At 43.0% G+C, this 24,125-nt stretch overlaps 1 protein-coding gene across 1 annotated transcript in view; it reads left to right on the top strand.

Moving 5' to 3' along the window:
- Window positions 1-24,125, top strand: part of TLL2 (tolloid like 2) — a 126,106-nt gene that overhangs the window by 46,761 nt on the left and 55,220 nt on the right. The window contains exon 3 of the mRNA XM_032432519.1: window positions 10,765-10,842. Coding sequence (XP_032288410.1) covers window positions 10,765-10,842 — 78 coding nt within the window. The remainder of the gene's footprint in view (window positions 1-10,764; window positions 10,843-24,125) is intronic.

Genomic DNA, 24,125 nt, shown 5'->3' with positions numbered 1-24,125 from the left:
AAACAACTCTTCACAAAGGGAAAATTCCCTTTCCCCCAGACTCAGCCCAATTGTTACCATTAATCTCATTATTTTGCTACTTAAATCGTTGGAAAAAGATACCTCATTTTGCTTTTATTTTCATTTCTTGGGGGTAAACTTCTATATAATTACCTACCAGTTAGATTTTTCTTCTATGACGTGTTCACCAACTTCCTTTATCCGATGTCTACTGGAGACAGTTTTTCTCATCGATTTGCATGAGCTATTTGTATAATACGGATGATGCCCATTGTTACCTTCAATGCAGACATTTTCCCCTGTCTGGGTGATTTGTTTCCAGTTTTGGGGATTCATCTTTCTGATACACAAATTTTTTTTTTAAATTAACATATAATGTATTATTTGTTTCAGGGGTACAGGTCTGTGATTCATCAGTCTATTAAAGTTTTTGAAGTTGAATGTGTCAAACCAAATTTTCTTTTTCTTATGCTTCTGAACATATAAAATTTTTCCTACTCTAACTTTGGGAAATAACATATTTTTCTACTGTTTTCCTATGGTTTGTTTGTTTATACTTCACTCTTTCTATCCATTTGGGTTTTCTTTGAGGGTAGGGTTGATGCCCCTCCCCCTAATTTCTGAATAATAATCTCAATACCGTCTACTGCATATTCTTTCCTGGTGCTTTGGCGATGTTTCCTTTATCACGTAGTGTGTGGTTTTGTGCTCCATTCACCTATGTGTCTTGTCATGTTAGTTTCTTCATGTGTTTAGTATTTGATGGGCTGCATTCTTCCTCATCGCCCTTGCTCTGGGTTTTTCTAGAAATGTCTTGGATAATCTCACTTGTTTATTCTTCTAGGTGAGTCTAGGAATCACATTTCTACAAAAATCTAAGAGGATCCCAACAAAATCTTCTTAGAATTTGGATCATGGTTGCATTAAACCCTTAACTTCCTTTGGAGAAACCGACCCATTTATATCATTTACTCACTCCATCCAGGAACACGGAATTCTTCTTCTTCACTTACTATTATCTTTACAAATTGCAATAAAATGTATAATTCTCCCAGATCAGTTAGACACATTTCCTGTTAAAGTTACCCCAAGTCTCTTACGTTGACCATTCTGATGGGTCGTCTGAAACGTTTCTTTCCACTGGCATCTTTCAGCATGATGACTGTGGAAGGGAGGGCCTTGATCACGTCTCAGAGCAGACTCGGGCTGTCCTCCACCCCCTTCTGTTGGCCAGCTGCGCACCAAACACCTAACGAGCTCACCGAAGCACCCTCCTCTCCATCGCTATGGTCTGCCCACTTCAGGATGTCATCACTTCTTGTTTGGAGTCCAACCTCCATGTCCTCTGGCCTCCCTGCCCTTCCTCCTCCCTGTCTGCCTGGTCCATCCCAGGCCTGGGGATACATCATTGAAGAAGATGGAGCTGGTGTTTTAGAGGGTGTCATGGAGGCAAGTAGTTAACGTGCAAGCACATAAACAAGATCATTGCTGATAATTCTCAATGAACCCTGAAGGGAATAAATGGGGACTGGGAAGTTTCTTCCAGAATCTTCCTTTTATACATTCAGCTTGTAAGTCCAAATTTTGGTTCAAATTTTGGCCCTCAGCATCTCAGGGAAGGATTTAATTGGTGTCCTACCATGCTCCTCGGTTCTTGCTGCCTCACCATCAGCCGTGAACACTGTGGGTCTGAATTTTTACCCCCATGTCTCTCTAGTGTCCCACCACTGCCACACCTGACCACTTCCTGCTTTAGAAGCACACCCCTTCAGAAGCTTCTAGAAATCTCTGTGTGGGAGAAGCCCCAGACCGCCCTGTATTATAAAGGCCATCAGTGGAGGCACAGGGACTTGGGATTGCATCTGGGTTTTGCCTCTTTCTGGCTGTGTGACTGAGGATGAGTTAGAGTCAATAGTGATAATAGTAATCGGAGTAATAGCTAACTCTGTGAGTGCTGATTTGGGACCAGGCATCGTTCTATGCCTTGCATGGATTATCTCTCTTAATCTTCATAACAACCCTATGAGGTGAATCCTCTTATCCTCATTTTATGGATGAGGAATCTGAAAGAGAAAGAGGTTAGGTGACTTGTTTAAGTTCACACAGCTAGGAAATGGTGAAGTAAAGGCTGAATCCTAAGCACTCTGACTCTGGAGCTTGAGCTGTAGGTCCATCTTGCAAACCACCTGATTTGCCTGAACCTCAGGTAAACAGAGATCAGGTAGGTGGTAGGGAGGTTGTCACATTCGTGTTCCCCGACACACCTCACCTGGCACAGGCATTCCCTGGTACTGTCCTCTCCCTCCATGACTATCGGCTTGGGTGTGGGACTTGCTTTGGCCAGTAGAACCCTAGAGAGCGTGATGGAAGCAGAAGCTTTTACAAAGCAGTGGTACATCGGGACACATCATTTTGGAATGCTGCCCGTTGGAAGCACCCTGCTGTTAGGAAGCCCAACAGAGCTCAAGAGGGCTGTATGTAGAGGCCACATGGAAGAGAGCCAAGGCCCCAGACATACAGCTGCCCGTGAGCCATCGTGGTCATCCCTCAGCCATCCGAGCTCTCCCAGCTAAGTCCCTAGACACTGTGGAGCAGACAAGCCAGTGCCATTCTTTGCCCCAATTCCTGGCCCACAGAATCAGAAGCAAGCATAAAATGGTTATTTTAAGCCACTCTGTTGAGAGGGATAGTTTGCTATGCAGCAATAAATGATGGAAACAGCCTTCGAAGAAGCCAAGGCCAGGCTGGGTGTGAAAGACGTGGGCCACGTGTATGAGAGTCCCTGGAGCCCAGGCTCAGGAGAGCACCGGAGGCTTGAAGCCAGGTGAGCAATAGGGACTACTTCGAGATCACACCTAAGCTAAAGGTCTGGCCTTGTTGTAACAACAGTCAGGGACCAGGAAAAATGCAGGTGGAGGGTCCAACGCCCTCAGGCTGGAGGCCCTGGGGAGAGAGCACTCCAATTTGCGTGATTAAGAAGCCTCCCGTGAGCTTCCCCCTGGAGTAGGAGCAAATTCCAAGGCCTCATCAGCCAGTGCTTGGACACTGGTGGGAGCCAGGTGACTGGCTGGAGAAGGGAGGGCTGGATCTAGGAATCGCCTACACATCACTGTCTGAGAGAAGGTTCTGACTGGCCCCCTCACTTCTCAGCCATGAGCTCTCCTGCCTTCCATCTTGCTGAGGTGTGGACTCATTACTTTTTCTTTCCATGGTCAGAACAGAAAAGCAAAAAAACCGACTGGACCACAACTTTTACATCTGCAGAAACACAGCTATGTTTCTTGCTTTCCCAGTGGAGAAGGGTTTTCCTGGCAGCCGCCTGTATGTGTGTGTGTGTGTGCGTGCGTGTGCGTGTGCGCGCGGGCACATACATGTGTACACGTGTGTGTGTGTGCATATGTGCACGACAAAGTGCAGAGCACATGTTCGTAGGCAAGTGTGTGCTATAATCTAGCTTTTCTTTTGGAAAATCCCTTTATTTCCTGATTATAAAAGTAATCACAATTTAGAAACTACAAAAAATATGTAAGAAAATAAAATTCACCCAAACATCACAAACCAGAGATCATCACAATGAGCATTGTGGGTATTTCCATCCAGTCTTTTCTCCCCCATCTTTTTTGTAGATGCTTTTTCAAAAAAGATGGGATCATACCCAGTTCTTCTCTTTGTCTTTATCGTCAATCAGTTCCTTAGTGCCAATATCCAGAAGTCATATTCTTGGGTCAAAGTCATTTTACTGCCTGTTTTGATACATCTTGTTAATTACCTCATAAATGTTACCAATTTATATTCCTGCTCCACCAGCAGCGTATAAAAATTCCCTTTTTATTATACACTTGCTGATATTAAATCATTTCACTAACAAAAGCTGGCAATGATCTTTTAACTCATTTTCCCTTTCCCTTCCGTAGTATTTGAAATTTGGCATAGATATAAAATTTACTTGGCCCTGAATTGCTTAGGATTACACATTGATTACCAGAGTGGTTGACTAGTTCATTCCTAAATCAACCTGTTAAGGGGGCTTGGCCTCTTTTTTTTCTTTTTTTTTTTCTCCTAATGAATAATTGAAACCACCGCTGAGCAGGTGTTTCTTGCACTGACCGAGGTGGGCAGATATGTCATCCATTGGCCTGGCCTGAGATGCTCGCCCAGACCACACTCACACAGGTGTGGGCTAGAGGGCAGGGGAACACGGGTTCTGGAGTCAGATGGGCCAGACTGGAAATGCAGAATCTGTCACTTACCAGCTGGGTGACCTACAACAACTTACTCCTGACCCTCCGTTTTCTCTTCTGTAAAAGAGGAATAATATTACTTATTCATGGGATTGCTGTGCATATTACATATGACCAAAGGGCATGGCAAATTAGGACTGCTTAAGGCATGGTTGTGAGGATCAGACTCATAAGCCCTGCGCAAGCTGGCTGTGCATTCCTCAGGCACAGCTCCTGCCTATGCTGCCCTCAGCCCCGGCTCCAGCCAGCGCGACTCATTTTTACTTGCTGGGTTTTTGTTTGTTTGCTTGTTTTTGCTTTTGTTGTGTTTTGGTTTTGTTTTTTTGCTGGAATGCTCTCCCCAGATGGAGGTCCCTCTTTCATCATTTAGGTCTCAGCTCAAATGCCATCTACTCAGAGAGGCCTTCCCTGGGCTCCCATCCCCCATTGGTCTTTCATAAAACTGTTCTAATTTCTTCAAAGTGCTTCATCCCCCCCCCCGCCCCCCCCCCCCCCGTGGAATGATCTCTTTGTTTATTGTTGATTTTTATCCTCTGCACGAGAGCCATGAGGGCACCATGAAGGTAGGCCCTGGCTGTCCTGTCTTCAGGAACCCAGTCCAGTGCTGCCCAAAGCAGACCCTCAACCAGTATTTGCTGAATGAATAGACTAGTAATAAAGTGATTTTTAGGATCTTGTGCTAGAGACTTTTTTATTATTATTATTAAAATAAAGCAAAGCATTTTCATGATAGATTTACCTACCTCTGGTGGGTCAGAGCTATAAATACACGTGTATTAAAAGTGAGCAAATGGAGGGGATGCCTGGGTGGCTCCGTCGGTTAACCGTCTGCCTTGGCTCAGGTCATGATCCCAGGGTCCTGAGATCCAGCCCCATGTCAGGTTCCCTGCTCAGTGGGGAGTCTGCTTTTCCCTCTCCCTCTGCTGCTACCCCTGCTTGTGTTCTCTTGCTCGCATTCTGTCTCTCAAATAAATAAATAAAATACTTAAAAACAAAACAAAACAAAACAAAAGTGAGTAGATGGAGGGTGTAGGTTGGCCTGGCAGGGTTACCGTGGTGTGTGATGAATATTAAAGGATTTGACACCAGACTGTCTGGAGAGAATCTCAACCTTTCTACCAAATGGCTGTGTGTCTCCAGTGATATCTTAACTGCTCTAAGCCTCAGTTACCCTGCACGTAAAATGGGAATGATATCCACCTCAGAGGGTTGGCTTGAGGATTAAATAGATTAACGTTATGTGTAGTACCTGCAAGTAACCAACACTTTTAAAATGGTAGTTATTCTTGTGTTTAAGAAAACCAAGGACTAAATAATGTTAGACTCTACAAATGAGGAATAGAAGGAATAATTGATATCCAGTTTTGTTTATAATACCATATTAATGAATATTAATTCATAGTCACTATGCATGAGCATATATTCAAATGAGCAATATTGATCTTTGGAACAAGGCTCTGTCCTCCTGGGCTTTGGAAAAGCCCATCTCTTTCTGCCTAGATGTCTTTGGATGTATATAGTTAATATTTCACTAATTATGGTGGAGGAGTGTTGTGTATACATCAATGTCTCATATGATGCATATAATTAAGCTACTTTTTGTTGGGAGCGGAAGAAAATTGGGCTTTCCCAAAGAAAAGCAGCTTGCTCCCAAAGTTGCTAACAGATTGCTTCTTAATTGAACTTGGGAGGTGAATTATATGGTGAATTAGAAAAAAGAACAACTCTGAATTTAGTGAATTGTTCCATAAAGGAAACTGTGGGATTGAATTGCAAATGCTGGATAGAAACATTTCAGCCTGGCCCCATGCATCACGGGCCGTTGACCTCTGCTGTGTTTCAGTGAGAGCGTGAACAGGCCTGTAGCTCTCTTTTCAAGGCCTGGAGGGCATTCTTTCCCAGAGACCAGCTGTAAGCCTGGGTTTCTTATGCAAAGGAGAAGTTTGAATAAGCCCCTGTGACTAATGAAATCTACAAGGTCTTTGCATATCCTCTCAGTGAAGAGGTAATTAACCAAAGATCAAATACAGGCATATATATGTATTTTTTTCAAATATTTTTTGTCTTGCAGTTACACCCAAGGAAAAATATATCCCCACCCCCTGAATGCTCCCTCCCCCATTGTCCCCAGTCTTTGGCTGCAGCAGGCTATTATTTCTCTTCCTTGTTCCGTGGTGCTCACGGGTGCAGTTCCAGCCACGGTCACACCTGTCTTACTCATTTGCTAACTTTTACTGAAAGAGAGGAACATTTTCCATTGATACAGATGTGAGAAATGACTTTTTTAGTGTTTGATGTCTGTCTCCAGCTCCACATCTTTCATTCCTGGTGAGCTTGGGAAGGAAGAGTTTGGTTTTAAGAAAATATCAGGTTCTCTGAGTAGTGAATCTCAACCTTTGCTGCACCTTAGAATCACCTGAGGAGCTTTTGAAAATCCCAAGGCCCAGCCCAGGCCCAGACTGATTAAATAAGAACCTGGGTGGGGGGGTGGCGGGGGGGACTCGGCATCCGTATTTGTCTAAAAAAGTTTCCCAGGTGATCCCACATTGCAGCGAAGGTTGATAACCATTGTCCCAAGAATATCTGCTTCCCTCTCTCCATAAAAGCTGATGGATTTTCCCATCCATTAGGCTGAGTTAGAAATGATTGAGTTATCTTTTTAAGCACTGTCTACCTGACTCGTCCATCCATCATCCACCAGTCCGTTCATCCATCCATCCCATATTTTATTGAGTGTTTGCTATGTGCTGGGCACAGTGCTTCGTGTTCATTATTGGACAAGACAAGGATACTTTCACCAAGATGCTAAAACCTAAAAACCAAACTGAAGGATCAACTGAATGGACAGGAGATGCCCATACCTTGCGGTAAGGGTGTGAATCGGCCCAGGCCCTGTATGTGCGCACAGAGCAGAGGGCTTCTAACCTGGGAGGAGCAGTGAGGCAGTGTCCCAGAGGAAGTGGTGTCCCAGCTGAAACTTAAAGCACCAGTAGGATTTGGCCAGGTGAAGAGGTGGGTGTGGCCGAGGAAAATAGAAATCAAGGTGCTATAGGTAGCTCAGGGTGGCTGAGTGGGAGTGGGGGAAGTAGCAGGAAGCCCCGGGGCACCAGGTGGAGGAGGCCTCAGGGAATTAGAACTCATCCCAAGGGCAGTGGGGAGCCTCAGGAACAGTTTCATCAGGGAGAGTGGCCAAACCACATTAAGTCCAGGGAGATCCCAGGCTCAGCGGTACTGGGAGCATGAGATTTGCTGCCCTTCTGAGAAAAAAGACAGTCTCTAGTCTCTTGCTGGGAAGGATGACAGAGGAAGGATTTGTGTTCTTAACTGCCCAGGGCCCCAGGCTCTCGCAGGCCTCCTGGAAAAAAAATGCCATGAGTCCCTTGAGAATAGCCAGCCTCTCCCAGGCACCCCACTTACTCTTTTTCTTTCTGGTCCTGAGGCTGAGGGGAAGGAGTACAGATTTGGAGGGTCAGATAGGACCCATCTTCAGCCATCACCATTGCTAACCATCTCTGTACCCTCGAGATAGGCAAGTCACTTCACCTCTTGGAGCCTTGTTTCCTCCCTGGAAAATGGGGATGGTTATGGCCCTTTTGTCATTGTGTCTTTATGAGGCCAGAATTATTAAACACAATACAAGAAGAGCATTTAGCACTGTTCTTAGCGCATGTTCAACTCCGTAACTGGCACATAGTAATCACTGATTCTTTCCCCTCTCTGGCTACTAGGGGCCCCTGTTCTCCCCTCAACTCCAGAGCTTGAGCTCCTATTACAGGGGGCCAGGTGGATTGGAAGTCCTCCACCCTGAGCCTGCTGCAGAGCTGAATATCAGTCTCTCCTGGCCTTAGCTCCCTCAGCCACAGCCTACAGTTAACCTTGAACCCAGGCTGTGCTCAGGTATCCTTACAGGTTTAATTTTTTTTTGCCTCGTTCCACCCCTTTCGCAGGAGCCAAGCACGTCTAAACTTACCAACCCTTCATGCTGGGCTAGTGCTATGTGGAATCTCCTTTCCAATGCCAGCCCCTGAGTCCCCCTCCTGTCCACTACTAGTAACCCTGGTCATATTCAAAGCTGGCGCAGTTACAGAGCCCTCTCATGTTCTCTGGCTCTCATCTAGATCCCTCGGAGTAAAAGCCAAATCCTGAAAATGGCACCACATGAGCTAACCCTCCAGACCCTCCACTGCCCTCTGGCCACACTGCCTACTGCTGTCCCTCTCACCCATTCCATTCCAGTCATACCGCCTCCCTACCCCCAAGCACACTCCCACCCCAGGGCCTTTGCACCCGTTGTTTTTCTCAGTTTGAAATGTTCTTCCCCAGTCTTCTGTAGTAGTCTCTCTGTCACTCTGTTCCGGCTTCTGCTTTTCTATCTCACATGAAACAGCAACCCCTTATCCCTAGCATTCACTGTTCCCTTCACCCTCATTTATTTTCTTTGTAGTGCCTATCAGCAACTGACTTAAATATTTGGTTGCCTATTAGCTTATTGTTTTCTCCCCTACCCTCCATCAGAATATAATTTCCATGAGGTCAGGGTAGAGTTTGTTCTGTGTTGTATCCTGAGCAGCAGAAACAGCATCTGGCGTGGAGCAGGTGTTGGATAAATATTTGTTGAATGAGTTAGTGCCTAAACAAACCCATTACCTCATTTGGTCTTCAAAACAAACAGCCCATTTGACAGATGAAAAATACAAACGCCCAAGGTCTTAGCCACAGTTCCGCAGCAAAGACGAAGCTGGTCCCGGAGCTCTGGCTCCAGGCTCCCCTTCGCTCCACGCATGCCACATTCCTCTGCCGGCCAGCGATTTTCCCTGAACTTTAGCCCAAGAGGAAATGATATCGAAGCTGGAAGAATACCCAGAGGGCTGGGAGCTGGCAGCCAACGGCCCGGCAGCTGCAGGGAGCGTGTGAGTGGATTCGGAGTTGGCCAGAAAGGCAGCGGAACGAGCAGGATGAAGGCACGCAAAAATGTCAGCGCACGCCTGGTCCGCCGCCGGTGTCATTGGCAGGAGAGGGAAAGAGGCGGGCTGCGTGGTGGAGGCTGAGCTGTGGGACCGCAGGGCCGGCTCCCTTGGTTGTCCCGGGCCAGGTCATTGGGTCGTCTGTTTGGGACTCTACCCCGAGCATTGTTGAGAGCTGTGGGGCACAGGAAAGATCCTCAGGCTTCTGACCAGGAAGACTGTCCTGAGCACGACCCTGGGCTACTCATTTTGTGTCTTGGTTTTCTCCTCTGTAAAATGGCGTTACACTCTTGTCTGCCACAGAATGTTCTAATGGGGGTCGAAGGAGGTATGGGGAAACAGCTCTGTAAGCTGCAAATTTCTAAACAAATGCAAGAAATGATTTTGAAAGTCGATTGTCCTGTAGTTGCTTGGTTGTGGTTTCTTATGTACAATAGTCTCTCCTGGACATAGGCTCTATCCTCAGATCTGCTCCCTGGTATCACAACCCACCCAGTTATTCAACCCCCAAATGTAGGAGTCATTGGGGACCTCTCTCAGGCCCTCGTATCTAATCCATCAGCCTCCCTGCTTCCCTGCCTGCAACTATATTCCTAATATCCTTGTGGATCCGGCCTCCCTCTCTGCCTGGTTCCCCCTTGCCCACCAAGGGCAAGCTCGTTCCCAGTCTAGATTCTTTCCTGATCCTGGGCCAGATCTCTGTGTTAGTGGTCAGGGAAGGCCCCTTCTGAGCGCTCATACTGCATACGATCTTCAGATTTTCTGAACCCACAATGACTTTGTCCCTTTGTTTTCTTACCTTGTGTTTATTGTCCAGCTGCCCACTTTACCCATCTGTCTTGCTCACTGCTGAATCCCCCGGTGCCTGGAACTGCACACAGTTCTAGTTCACCGTGGGTCTAATACTTTTAGCTGATTGACCACCTTCCTGGTGGGGACAGATGTGAACCAGGTTTATACACAATGGCTACTAGCAAACAAAGACAAGCATCACTGTCCTTGACCAAGGCCGTGTCTGCAGAGTCTGATATATAAAGTCTACAGAGCAATTTCTAAAATGAGACTCACCCCAAAGAGAAAACCCAAATGCCTACTTAAGCCAAGGCAGTAACTGACCACATCCCATATTTAAAAGCAGCACTGAGGACTTCTCCCACATTCCACACGAGGGGACTCCAGAAGGGAGCGTCCTGTTTACATTCGGGCTTCCTAATGGGGGCGAGGGTAAGGAAGCTGACTTGCAGGTTGACTTTGGGATTTGCCTCTTAACTTTGTATATTTGACTCCAAGTACCCTTGAACTGATGGAGGAGAGCAATACATTTCTAATTTGTGAATTATGTGCGTGGTTATGAGAAAGCAGGTTCTTTTTTGCCCTAGCATCTAGAACAGTACCCGGCACGTGATAAGTGCTCAATCAACCTGTGTTATCAAATCTTTACTGATCTGCCAGGGATCCCGGTCATCCCCCAGGTGACTAGGTTTGCTCCCTCGGCTCTCGGTGCTCCTCCAAAGAAGGCTGATGCGTCCTCACGTTTCTTTTCTTTCTCATTCCTTTAGGTGGGCTGGAGAAGCAGCAATCTGAGAGCCGGGAGAACGCAACTGCCACCAATACCAGCGGCAAGGAAGCTAGACGGGGTAATGTGAGGCCCCACCAGGCCTTTGGGTCTTTTTTTTTTTCAGCAGTGGTAAATTTCACATAACATAAAAGTTCCATTTTAACCATTTTAATGTGTGTAACTTAGTGACATTAAGTACATTCACAATGTTGTACAACCATCCCACTATTTCGTTCCAGAAAATTTTCATTCCAGAAGATTTTCATCACCCCAAAGGAGACCCCACACTCACTAAACAGTCACTTCCCTTTTCTCTCTGCCCCTGGCTTTGGAAACCTTTTTTTTTTTTTTTAAAGATTTTATTTATTTATTTGAGAGAGAGTGAGCAAGAGAGAGAGAGCATGAGCTGAGCAGCGGGAGGCGCAGAAGGAGAGGGAGAAGCAGACTCCCTGCTTATCAGGAAGCCCGATGAGGGCCTCAATCCTAGGACTCTAAGATCATGACCTGAGCCGAAGGCAGATGCTTAACCAACAGAGCCACCCAGGTGCCCCAGCTTTGGAAACCTCTTATTCCACTTTTTACTTTCGATCTTAGTGGACTAGCAGCACCAAAGTCTCTGGGCATGAGGGAGTGTGTCCTTTTATTGAGGATGGACTGGCTGAGGGTGGTGTTTGGCTGCTCCGGGACTGTATGGTCTTCAGTTAAACTCTGCCATCTGGGTTTGACCTCTCTCACTGTGCTTGGCTTGTGAGTTGCAGCCCCCAAGGGCCGACAGGAGGGATCATGAGGCTTTGGGAACTAGGAGTCTGACAGAACAAGTGGGCAGGGGAGGCAAGGAGGGAAAATAAGCTGAGATGGGGGCTGGGAGGAGGGTGTAGCCTAGAGACCTTGTGGGCTGCTGGGCGAGAGGGCAGGTGAGGTTGTGGCCATCTGTGGGCAGGGCCACCCATCAGCAGGTGCCTGCCTGGAAGTCTGCCTCTGCGTGTCTGCACACTGACACTCACACACGTGTGCTTTCCTGGTTCTAAGAGGTTCTAGGCTGGAGATTACGGGTGCGGGGGGCGTCTCACTGGATACCTCTCCAACTGGAGGAGTTTTTCCCATTCAGAAGCCGTGCTGGCGGAGAGAGGCTGCTAGACTTCGGTCTGGCTAGCATCCTGCAGGAGTCACGGCTCACTACTACCAATGTTGCTTCTTCTACATAAAATAAATGCAGAGCAGAGGGAATAATTTTTTTTATTGAGGTATAGTTGACACACAGTGTCAAAAGGAATAGTTTTTAGGATCTTCTGATCTGTAGTCAGGTGCGTTATCAGTCATGCCACTTGCCCTGTCAAAAGGAATAATTTTTAAATGCCAGAATCCTTTTTTTCAAGGATGCCTATTTAGGGATAAAATAGAAATCAATATTTGCTTTATGCTTTCGCTTTAATGCTATTTTATATTTTACGCATACATATGCATATATATATAATTTCATACAAATGCATGCATGTAATGATATCATCATGTCCTTTCTTAATTTTTTTTTTTTTTATTCTTTTCCCTTTAATTTGGCTAGCTCCCTCCCTTCTCTTTTCCACATATTGTTCCTCTGCCCTTCCCCAAGAGATGCCGGCTGATGGCTCTGTGTGCATCCTTCCGTATTTTTCTCCTTGCACATGTGTTCACACAGACACTTCTGTAGGGATATAAACATGCATGCAAATAGAAGCTTCATCATTCTACAAAACAGGATCAGATTTGATACGTGCTTTTTATGAATCATGCTTTTCTCACTCAGCAGTACGTCATAAGAAACCCCTCCAATGCACTGGTGATAACTTCAGTTTATTCTTCCGAATATTTTGCAAAATATTCCTGGAGTGGGTGGGCCATAATTGATCCAATGATTCCCTTCTCAGTTAACATTCACTTCGTGTTAAGTTTTTCCTATCACGAGCAATGCTACAGTAGATGTTCCTGAACCTAGATCCTCACACTCTTGGGACGTTTTTAACAGGTGTTCCTGGAATGGGTTTCAAAGGGTAAAGCCATTCACATTTCCAGAGCAACTTGTGAAGTGCCCCTTTCACCATATCCTCTCCAGCACTAGGTGCTCTCCATGTTTTTAATAATGTAAACAGGAGTTTATTATTACTTAATTTGGATTTTCCTGACTGCTGGTGACTTTGAGCATCTTTTCCTGCCTTTCCAGTGATGTAGGGATGCACGTCTGTGATTTGCCTCTTCCTGTCTTTTGCCCATTTTTCTGTTGGGCTACTGATCCCCCTTTTATCAGTTTGGCCTCTTTCAGAGAAAGGCGGATTCATTAGCTCCCACGCTCCTCACCCCCTTTGACAAATGTGTATTTGTTTCTCTATCTCACAACACGTTGCTGGGACCATGTGCAGGGCTTCCTTCAAAATCTGTGGCTTCCTGCTTTGCTTTTTCAAAGTATTTTGACTTGTGCTTTCTTCGACTCTCAAGACATCTCATAATCTCAATGACACTTCGTTTTGGCCACAGATGACCAGCACTTAGTGCGAATAATGGAGCATAGGGTGTGAGGGTGAAACCAGAGGGGTTTGCTAGTACCGCAGTGGTGTAGATACCACACTGGATTTTCCCTTCCTAAGTGATTTATTGTTGCCTAAAGCCACTCCCAAACTTAGTGACTTCAAACAGTGATTTGTTATCTTTCATGATTCTGTGGGTTGACTGGGCTCCGTGGGGTGTTTCTTTGGCTGACATCAGCTGGGTCACTCACTTGACTGCATTCATCTGGCAGCTGGGCTGGGCTGGCCTGGGTGGTCCGAAAAAAAAAGCTGTAGTCACATGCGCCTCCATGTGGCTCTTCTCACCACGTGGATTTCCATTTAGCTGTCTGACCTGCGATTTTTTTTACAGTATGGCACCTGGCTTCTCAGAGGGAAGAAGCAGAAGCCACCAGTCCCCTTAAGGCCTGAACTCAGAGTACCCAGAATGCTACTTCTGCCACATTCTCTTGGTCAAAACAAGCCAAAAGGCCTGCCCACCTTCAAGAGGAAGAAAATAGATTCCGCCCCTTAATGTGAAAAGCGGCATGAGCTCACGGGGATGAGCGCTGTGGCCATATTTAGAGACCAGCTCCAGCCTTCTCTCATTGCGTCTTACCTGCCCACCAGCAATAGACAGTGTCAGGGTTCTTAGTATTTATTAGTTTGTTGGTGTAAAATGACCCAATCGAATAAACTTGGACTGTCAGACACACTTGGGTTTGCGCCCTAGCTTAGCCATTCAGTAGCTAGGACCTCAGGTAAGTGTTCATATGAGGTTTGGAGAGAATTAGAAATAATATTTATGCAAAGTGCATAGCCAGGTGTCTGGAATTTAAGAGGTGCTCAGGGCATGTAGCTTCTCCACTTTTTCCTCTCTACCTCCACCTCCAAGAATAATATTATCCAGCATTGGAAGTGCATCATCCACCTCTGGACTGGGATTCCACAGCTGTTCAACAGCTGCTCAGAAACACAGTTAAGGGAGACCGGAAGGAATAAGGCTGCTGCAGCTCATTAACATGCTGCCTCTGGTAGGTTGGCTTGGGCATGGTACCCACACTGCGACAAGAGATTTCCTTGGAAACACTGGATGAGTTTAATAAATAAATAAATAAATAAATAAATAAATAAATAAGAGATTTCCTTGGGCTTTGTAAGGAGGACAGTGAAAGCATTCCCGCAGCCACCATTCCTCACACCCCTACAGTGGGCTAAATCCATAGTCTGCAGACCGTCCAGTGACCCTGGTTTTTTGGAAGACGATAATGTCAAGGCTAGGCCAGTTTCTCCACTCCATACTGCAGCAGCAGACGGGCAGGTCTTTAAGGCTCCCGGGCAAGCCTGATGAGGAAGGAGACCCTTGGCACCCTCAGAGGTGAGCCGAGGGCCGGCTGTTCTAGCCTGTGCCTCCAGCCTTCCCTCCATCCGATTCATCTCTCCGGGGCCCTGTCAGGCGCCAGCGTGGGTGCCTCTTGTTTGTGTTTGAATTAAAGATAAGACAAGTTGTGTCAATCTCAGATTCCCCTTTCATCACAACCAGACCCCCTCCCAACACCCCCAGAAAAAGAGACCGCCCAAGCAGGAGAAAGGATCTGAGGGAAGCCCCTGCCCCCTGGCCCCCTGGCTTCAGCAGCAGGTTTATTTCCTGGCATTATGTGGCTCCCCTCAGCCCTGACGGCAGGGATTTGTGCTCCCAGCTTTGGGAAGGGCTGGGTTCAGAGAACCGCTCACTCAGCATCCCCCTGGCAGGCCGTCTGGTCCGAGGAGTCTCCCTCCCCTGGAGATGAGCGCTCAGCATGCGTTTCAGGGCTGCTAATAGGATTAATGAAATGGAGTGTTTAACTACTCCTCCGATGAAGCTGTGACTTTGGATAGAGCCCGATTTCCAGAACCATATTCGTAGAAGAGAATGGACCTTTCACTCCCAGTAACAGTTCCTAAGGGCTTTGTGCTGCAGGAAATCACAACGGAATCTTGTTTGCACCAGAGAACGCACGCTTGGGTACAAAGCACTGCTCAGCACCCAAAACCCTGAATGTCACTAATGTCAGTGTATCTGGGTGGAGCCACTGAACCTAACTTTAGGCATTCTTTCTAGCCCGTCCCCAAATGCAGACCTTGCTAGCGATTACTGAAGCTCGCATCGAGCCCTTACCATGGCAGGCGTTTGACATTCATTACCTGGTTCAGTGCCCACAAGGCTGGCATGCAGCAGGAAGGAAGCTTCAGGAGGCAGGAAGAGTGGCTTATCCACGGCCACACAAGTAGCAAATGGCAGCATTTACCTTGAGCCTAAGTCTCCCTACCCTAAACCCCTTGCTCCTAACCTTTGGGCAGTATCAGTGGTTCTCAAACGTGCCTGTGCTTTGGAACTACCTGGGAGCTTTAAAAACTCACATGCCTGGACTCCACTCTAGTTTGATTGAGTTGCAATCTCAGGGCAGGTGGTGGACGCCAAAATTTTTAAAAAGCTCCCCAGTTGATTCACATGTGCAGCCAGGTTTGAAAACCATCATGCAGAATAATCCAGTCTCCACTTCCACCGAGGGGCTACTCTTGAGTCTTTCAAGGTTCGCAGGCAAGGTGCAATGTTACCCACCACCCTGGGGTGTGGGGTGTGCAGACCGCTGGACTCTCAGGATGTTTGCTTCCAGCGTGGGGCTGACCAGTCGAATCATGGAAAATTCCCAGCGCCTCACTTGAGAAGGCTAGGGTAGGCCTGGTTCTGTTTATGACATGCCTATACCTTCAGCTGGAGAGGGAACCTTGAATAGCTGTGGCCGTCCCGCTTTTCCACAGAGGACAGGGTCCACTCCCAGAGCCAGAGAATTTAAATGGACTTTATCCCCCAGCCCACCCCACCCCCAGTGTGTTAAATCCTTTCAGATGCCCCTGAGCTCCTCTTCAAATGTAGGACTCTTGGCCATAATAAATAATTACATCCTCCTATGTGGACTCTGATTCCAGATAGTAGTAATCCAAGAAAATCCAATAATGACAGTTGCATTAAGATCCTTCTTCCAGGCTAAGCAGAACATCTGTTTAGATGTATTTTTAATCGGCAAATGCTTCCTGTGTTGAGTCCTTGGCAAATTAAATTTCTCACTGGACTGAGGGGGAAGCTGTCATTCAATAACCCATCTCTGGAAATTACACCCCAGTCTCTTTCCAGGTGCACTTCAGATTTTCCCACGCTGACTCGGCTGCAGCCTGGCCCTAACCATACTGGCCCACATGCATACACAGCAAGCACAGCTTGTCTGAGAAACACGGGACGTCTCAGTGTTGTTCCCTCGAATAGAAAACTATTTCTGCCCATTCTCCAAAGGAGAGTTGGCGGCAGAAGAAAATTAAGAGACTTGTTGAAAACCCTATGGGAAATGAATAATAAACTTCCACTTGCTACATCGCTGCCTGTGATTACTTAAGACGCCATGATTCTCAGAGTTTAAACATTAAGGGCGTTAGGGCTGCCAACATTTTGGAGGAGTTTCCGCCATGGAATTGTTTGGACTGTTGGACTGTTTATTTTTAGAATAACTCATCCATTCTTTAATTAATTCATTCAAACTACAAAAGCAGTCAATACTTACCACCAACCAGGCACTGTGCTGGGTGTGACTAGAGTGGTGAACAGGCCAGCCATGGTTGCTGCCCCCGTGGGGCTTCCCCGCCCATGGGGGCAACTCACATTTGAATGCAGTTGGATGTAATTTGTAGTCTAGGATTGGGATAGCCAATTAGAATATCTGCAGAGGCCCAGCAGGTAATGTCAGTGGGGGAGGTGGGCTAGATAGGACGATGGGAAGTGGGGGAGAGATTCTGACAACCAGGAAAACATGTACCATGGCTATGGCCAGCAGGTACAACCTAACTCTAGTGGGTTGTAAATGATGGGACATGGGCCCAATGTTGCCACATCTTTCTGTCTTTAAAGAAAAACTAGAAAATCTGGATCCTAATGTGAAATCCCTTGATTTTTAAAAGTTGGCTTCTAAAGTTATATTAAAACAACAACAACAACAACAACAACAAAAACACAGTGTGGGCCAAAAGTGTCCAGGCCAAGCAAAGCACATCTGTGGGTTGGATTTATCCCAAGAGTTGCAAGTGTATGACTTCTGATCTAGAAATTCTACCAGTAAAACAACTATTTTCATGTTTAAAAATGTATTACATGACAGCCTTGTTCATATGACTAACTGAATTAGTGGGAACCCCTATACAAATACAGAACTGCTGAAAGTAATATATAACCTTCCCACCATCCCAAATAAAAGATACAGAGTTAAGAACAAAGGATAGAAAGGGGAATTTCCATGATCAGAAGAGAATAGGGAACAGAAATCCATAGAATTAAGCTTCAGATGGTGGCAAGAATGTGCAGAGGGCATTCAAATTGGGCTAAGATTTGGGGGACAGGGAGCTGGTGTCTTCATGCCTATAAATACAGGAGATACAGCCTTGGTCTCATGTGAAGCAAGAAGTGAATGCTGAGATCTTGCATAAAATGAACACCCTCAAAGGGCTTCATACTCATTAAAAAAGAGAGAGAGAGTAGAAAAACTCTGCTCGGTGGCTAAGAGTGGCAAGAAATCTTGCTATCTTTCCTAGGCTCTAAGTGTGGGTGAAAATATCTCATCTATGAGAAACTGAATCTGAAAGCCTGTTCCCCATGTAGTGTAAGTTCTCAAATTACATTTCCTAAATATGGAAACCCTAAACTTAGAAATTAACATAAAAATTGATCTAGGACCCTAGAATCCCAAAAGCCCTGAAAAAACAAAAAATAGGGTCACACTCATAATTGATGGCATATGGGGCTCCTTTAGAAAGGAATGATCTCCCCTAAAAATGAACTTTAAATAAAAACATTAGAAACACAAAAAGTTAATCCATGGAGGAGAATCAACAGAGACAATAAATTGGAGAATTAGTACCCAATGATATAGGAAAATAATAGAATCATCTGAAGGAGATTAAATAAGTATATATAGCAAAAGAACCAATCGAAGAATTTGAAACTACAGTAGGGAGGAAAAAAGAACAGGCAGATTTAGAAGCCACTAGATAGGGCTTTTAGAAATGATAAGTATATTGTTGAACCTGGAATTGGATAAATAGTATATTGAACACAGCTGAAGAGAGAATTAGTGAAGTAGAAAATAGATCTGAGGAAACCACACAAATTTTACCACTGAGAGATAAAGAAAATATGGAAGAAGGTAAAGGGAAAAAACGGATAAAATGAGACTGTTAAGTGCATAATCAATAGAAATTCTTGAAGATGAGAGAACGTTCATAGATACTGGGAAAGAGGAGGCAGTGGTCAAACAGATGAGGAATTAGGGTTTTCCACAGTTGAAGGAAGAATTGTACTGAGTCCCAAGCAGAGAATTCACACAAATCCACATCTAGACAATTATAATGATGCTGAGAAACACCAAAGACGAAGAACAGAGGACAGGAGAGGAGGAGAGGAGGAGAGGAAGGAGAACAGAACAAAAGATAAGACAGATAAGAGGTAAAGGAATGACCACTAAACTATAAGGATACCTCCTGTTGGTAACAATGAAGACCAAAAGACACTGGAATACTATCTTTGAAGTGCTGAGGGAAAAACATCTGTCAACTTAGAATTCTGTACATTCCCAGCTAAACTTCGTTTCCAGAGTGTGGATAAAATAAATTGAGCGAAAATGAAATAGATTGAGGATAAAATAAACTGAGAGTTTATTGTCATCATGAAAGAATAATAAAAGATGCATTTCCAGGAGGGAGGTATGGGATGTAAGAAGTAGCATTAAGCAAAGAAATGGTAAATGTGAAGGTAGATGTAAATCTGTATTGCAAACAAACAAATCATTGATAATAGTAACTAATTTGGGATCTTAAAAGCAAGTAAACAATAACATGAAAAATCGGGAGGTCTGTTTATAAATTAAAATACTTTAAGATCCTTGTAGTCTCAGAATGAGAATGGAGATTCTGATTTCTTCAGATCCATCTTGTAGTTTGCAAATTCTTTGTACTTTGTTAAGTCCAGTATGAACATTAAAAATTAAAATCAATACTAAAGAATAGAAAGGAGATAGTGGAAATAAAAAGTAAATACAGAAAATATCTTAATCCTACCGAAAGCAGTGAAGGAAAAAAAAAGAAGCAAAGGAAAAAAATAGCAAACAATGCACACACACACACAAAGAAGGAAATAAGCCCAGGTATGTCAGTTATAAAATAAGTATAATTCGTCTGTTAAAAGAGAAAGTCTCAGATTGAACAACGAGGAAAAAAATGTAGCTATTTGTCTATAACAGATATACCTAAAATCTAATCACAATTATACTCAAAAATCCTCAACAAAATATTAGCAAATCGAAACCATCAATGTATAAAAAATAATTATACACCATAATCAAGTGGAATTTATTCCAGGTATGCAAGGCTGGTTCAACATTTGAAAATCAACCAATGTAACCTTACCATATCAACAAGCTAAAAAAGAGAAATCCCATGATCACATCAACTGATGCATAAAATGCATTTAACAAAATCTAACATTTACAATAAAAACACAGCAAGTTAGGAATAGAGAGAAATTATCTTAACTTAATAATGAGCATCTGCCAAAACCCTACAGCTTACATCTTACTTAGTGAAAGACTGAATACTTCCCCTAACACCAGGAACAAGGCAAGGATGTCTGCTCTCATGCTCTTATTCAACATAATTCTGGAAGTTATAGACACTGCAATGAGGCAAGAAAAAGAAATTAAAGGCATGAAAATTGGAAAGGAAAAAATAAAACTGTTTCTATTTCCAAATGACTTGTTTATGTAGAAGATCCCAAGGAATCTAAACAAAAAAACAAACAAGAAACAAATCCTAGAACTAATAAGTGACTTTAGCAAGATGGCAGATATAAGGCCAAACCCTCAAATTGCTTACATTTCTATATACTAACAATAATTATGCAGAAATAAAAATTTAAAACACAATACAATTTATAAGCACTCAAAGGAAATGAAATGCCTATACACTTTAAAAAACATGTACAATATTTGTATACTAAAAATTACACAAGGCTGATGAAAGAAATCAAGAAAGACCTACATAAATGGAGAGACATACTATGTCCAAGGATTGGAAGACTGAATATGGTAAAGATACCAGTTATCTCCAAATTGATCTATAGGTTTAATGTAATTCCTATCAAAATCCCAGCATGTTTTTTTTTATAGGCATAGACAACCTTATTCTAAAATCTATATGGACAGCCATAAAATTTATACGGGAACATAACTAAAACAATCGTGGAAAAGAAGTCTAAAATGGGAATTATCACTCTCCCAGATACTAAGGCTTACTATATAACTACAGTAATCAAGACAATGTCATATTAGCAGAGGGATAAACACATAAATCAATGGAACAAAATACAGAACCCAGAAATCAACTCACATACCATACAACCCAGCAATTCCACTCTTGGGTATTTATCTCAGAGAAATAAAAGCTTATCTTTACACAAACACTTGTACACTTGTATATGAATGTTCATAACAGCTTTATTTGTAATATCAGGAAACAACCCAGATATCTTTTCCCAGGTGAATGGTTAAACAAATGGTGGTACATGCATACCATGGAATACTACTCAGCAATAAAAGGAAACTATTGATACATAAAACAACTCAGATGAATCTCCAAGGAATTGTACCAAGTAAGAAAAGCCAATTCCCAAAGGTGATATACTATAAAATTCTGTGTATATAATATTCTTCAAATGACAAAATTTTCTAAATGGAGAATAGATTAGTGCTTGAGAGTTTAGGGATGGGTGAGAGGAGAGGGGCAGGGATGTGGATATGATTATAAAATGCCAACATGAAGGATCCTTATGGTAATGCACCTGGTCAGTATCTTGAATGTGGTGGTGGATACACAAACCTGTACATGTGATGAAATTCCATACAACTACACACTCACACACACACACACACACACACACACACACACACACACAAGTATACATGATGCTGGGGAAATCTGAATGAGATCAGTGGAATACATTAATGTCCGTATCCAGCTGTGATAGTGTACTATAGTTAAATGTTCATAAAATGTTACTGTTGGGGGAAATGGAGTACAGGGTACACAAAATCTGTTATTTCTTACAACTGCATGTGAATCTACAAGTATCTCAATAAAAGTTTCAATTTACAAAAACTATTTCATATACAATAAAAAAAATTGAACCCCAACAATATGACCATTGTAAAATTTGTGTTATTGTTGTGGGAAATATAATTTACTCACAGAATAATGCCTGTTGAATGACTCGTTAGAAAAAACACAATTACACAAAAAGATCGGAAATAAATGAGTGGGAAAAAACTCTATGAGGCAAACACTAATCAAAACTGATATAGTGACATTAATATCAGCCAAAATAATCTTTATTATGGATGAACATTATTACAGATAAAGGGGGTCATTAATGATGAAAGAAATAATTCTCTGGGAGTATTTAAAAGCCCTTTACTTGTATTACTTAAATAACATAGCCTTGAAAAATGCAAAGCAGAAATTAAGAATAAAGGAGAAAGTGACAATCCACAATCTTAGTTGTCAGGGTTGTTTAAAGCATTTTTCTCAGTAACTGATACACCAAAGAGCCAAAATAGTTGTAGACAGAATATGTGAATAACATATGTAACACCCTTTAACCGTCAATTATGGAAATGGATGCACATTATCCCAAGGACATATGGAACATTTATAAAAACCAATCACGTACTGGGCTGCAAAGGAAGATTCAAAATGCCAAAGAATTGATACCTTGGAGCATGGACTAGTCATCAACAGCCAGGAGGCCAAATCCAGCCTGCCATCTGTTTTTGCAAATAAACTGTTATTGGAACGCAGCCATACCCATTCATTTACATATTGTCTGTGGCTGCTATCACACTACAGTGGTAGAGCTGGTTGGTTGCAACAGAGAATATATTAACCACAAAACTTAAAATATTTACTATTGTCCTTTTACAGAAGAAGTTTGCCGACCCCCACCTTGGAGAATGGGTCCTTGGAACACAAAGCAATGTTAGAAATCAGTTAACACCCACAGAGAAGGAAATATTTAGAAATTTAAAAAATCACACTTCTAAATAACTCAAAGATCAAAGAAGAAAGTCTAAATGGAGCTAACAGAATATATCAATGTCTAACATTGAAATGTACATGTCAAATGATGGAGTGCAGGTAAAATGGAACTCAGAGAAATTCTAGCCTTAAAATGTTAATAGTAGAATATAAGAAAAATTGAAAATTATGTGACAAACGTTCAACTCAAGAAGCCAGAAGAGGATGGCTCACTGATTTGTTACAAGAGTGCCAAGACAGTTCTATAGGGGAAAAACTAATCTTTGCAACAAGTGGTGCTGGAAAAAGTAGATATCCACAGGCAAAAGAATAAAACTGACCCCTACTTCACACCATATACAAAAATTAACTCAAAATGATTAAAGACTTAAGTATAAGCACGCAAACTATAGAACTGTAGATATAACATAGATATAAACATAGATATAAGTCTTTGTGAGGTTGGATTAGGCTGTAATTTCTAAAATATGGCACAAAAAGCTTAAGAAACAAAAGAAAAAATGAATAAATTGGACTTCATCAAAACTTAAAACTTTTATGCTTCAAAGGATACTATTGTAAAAATGAAAAGACAGCCTACAGAATAAGAGAAAATATTTGTAAATCGTATGTCTGATAAGGGTCTGGTATCCAGAATATACAAAGAATAATTATAACAGTAAAAAGACAACCCAATTAAGAAATAGACAAAGGATTTGAATAGACATTTCTCCAAAGAAGATATGTGAATGACTAATAAGAACGTGAAGAGGTGTTTGGCATCATTAGTTATTAAGGAAATGCGAATCAAAACCACAATGCGATGCCACTTCACACCCATTAGGATGGCTATAACCAACAAGCTTGACAATAACAAGTGTTGACAAGTATGTGGAGACACTGGAACCCTGATACATTGCTGATGGGAATGTAAAATGGTGCAGCCGATTTGGAAAACAGTCTACTAGTTCTTCAAAAGGTTACATATAAAGTGACTGTATGACCCAACAATTCCAGTCTGTGGCATATACCCAAGAGAACTGAAAACATATGTCCACACAAAAATGTATACATTAATGTTCATACTAGTATTATTCATGATAGCCGAAAAGTAGAAAGAACCCAAATGTCCAGCTGAGAGGTGGATAAACGAAATGTGGTAGATCCATGCAATGGAATATTATCCAGCCATAAAATGTAACAAAGTACTGATACATGCTACGAGAGGGATGAACCTTGAAAACATGCTAAGTAGAAGAAGTCGGACACAAAATGCCACATATTGCATGATTCCATTTATATGAAATGTCTAGAATAGGCAAATCCATAGAAACAGAGAGTGGATTACTGGTGGCCAAGGACTGGGGCAATGGGTAGAAATGGGGAGTGACTGCTAATAGGTTTCTTTTTGGGGTGATGAAAATGTGGAGTTCTATAGTGGTGATGGTTGCACAACTTCGCAAATATACTAAAAACCACTAAATTGTATACTTTAAAAGAATGTCTATTATGGTATGTGAGTTATGTCTCCAGTTTTGAAAAAAGAAAAGATAGAAAGGAAACATCAGAATAAAATAAGTGAAAATGGAAGGAAGTAATAAAATAAACACAATTAATGAAATCCTAAAAAATGAAAGGGATCAACAGAATCAAAAGCTGATTTTTAGGGAAAAGATATAGAAACTGAAGAGAAAATGCT

The sequence above is a fragment of the Phoca vitulina genome, unplaced genomic scaffold, assembly GCF_004348235.1.
Source record: "Phoca vitulina isolate PV1807 unplaced genomic scaffold, GSC_HSeal_1.0 scaffold48, whole genome shotgun sequence".
Classification (NCBI taxonomy): domain Eukaryota; kingdom Metazoa; phylum Chordata; class Mammalia; order Carnivora; family Phocidae; genus Phoca; species Phoca vitulina.
Note: the sequence above shows the minus strand (reverse complement) of the source record. Positions and strands in the feature narration are given on the sequence as shown.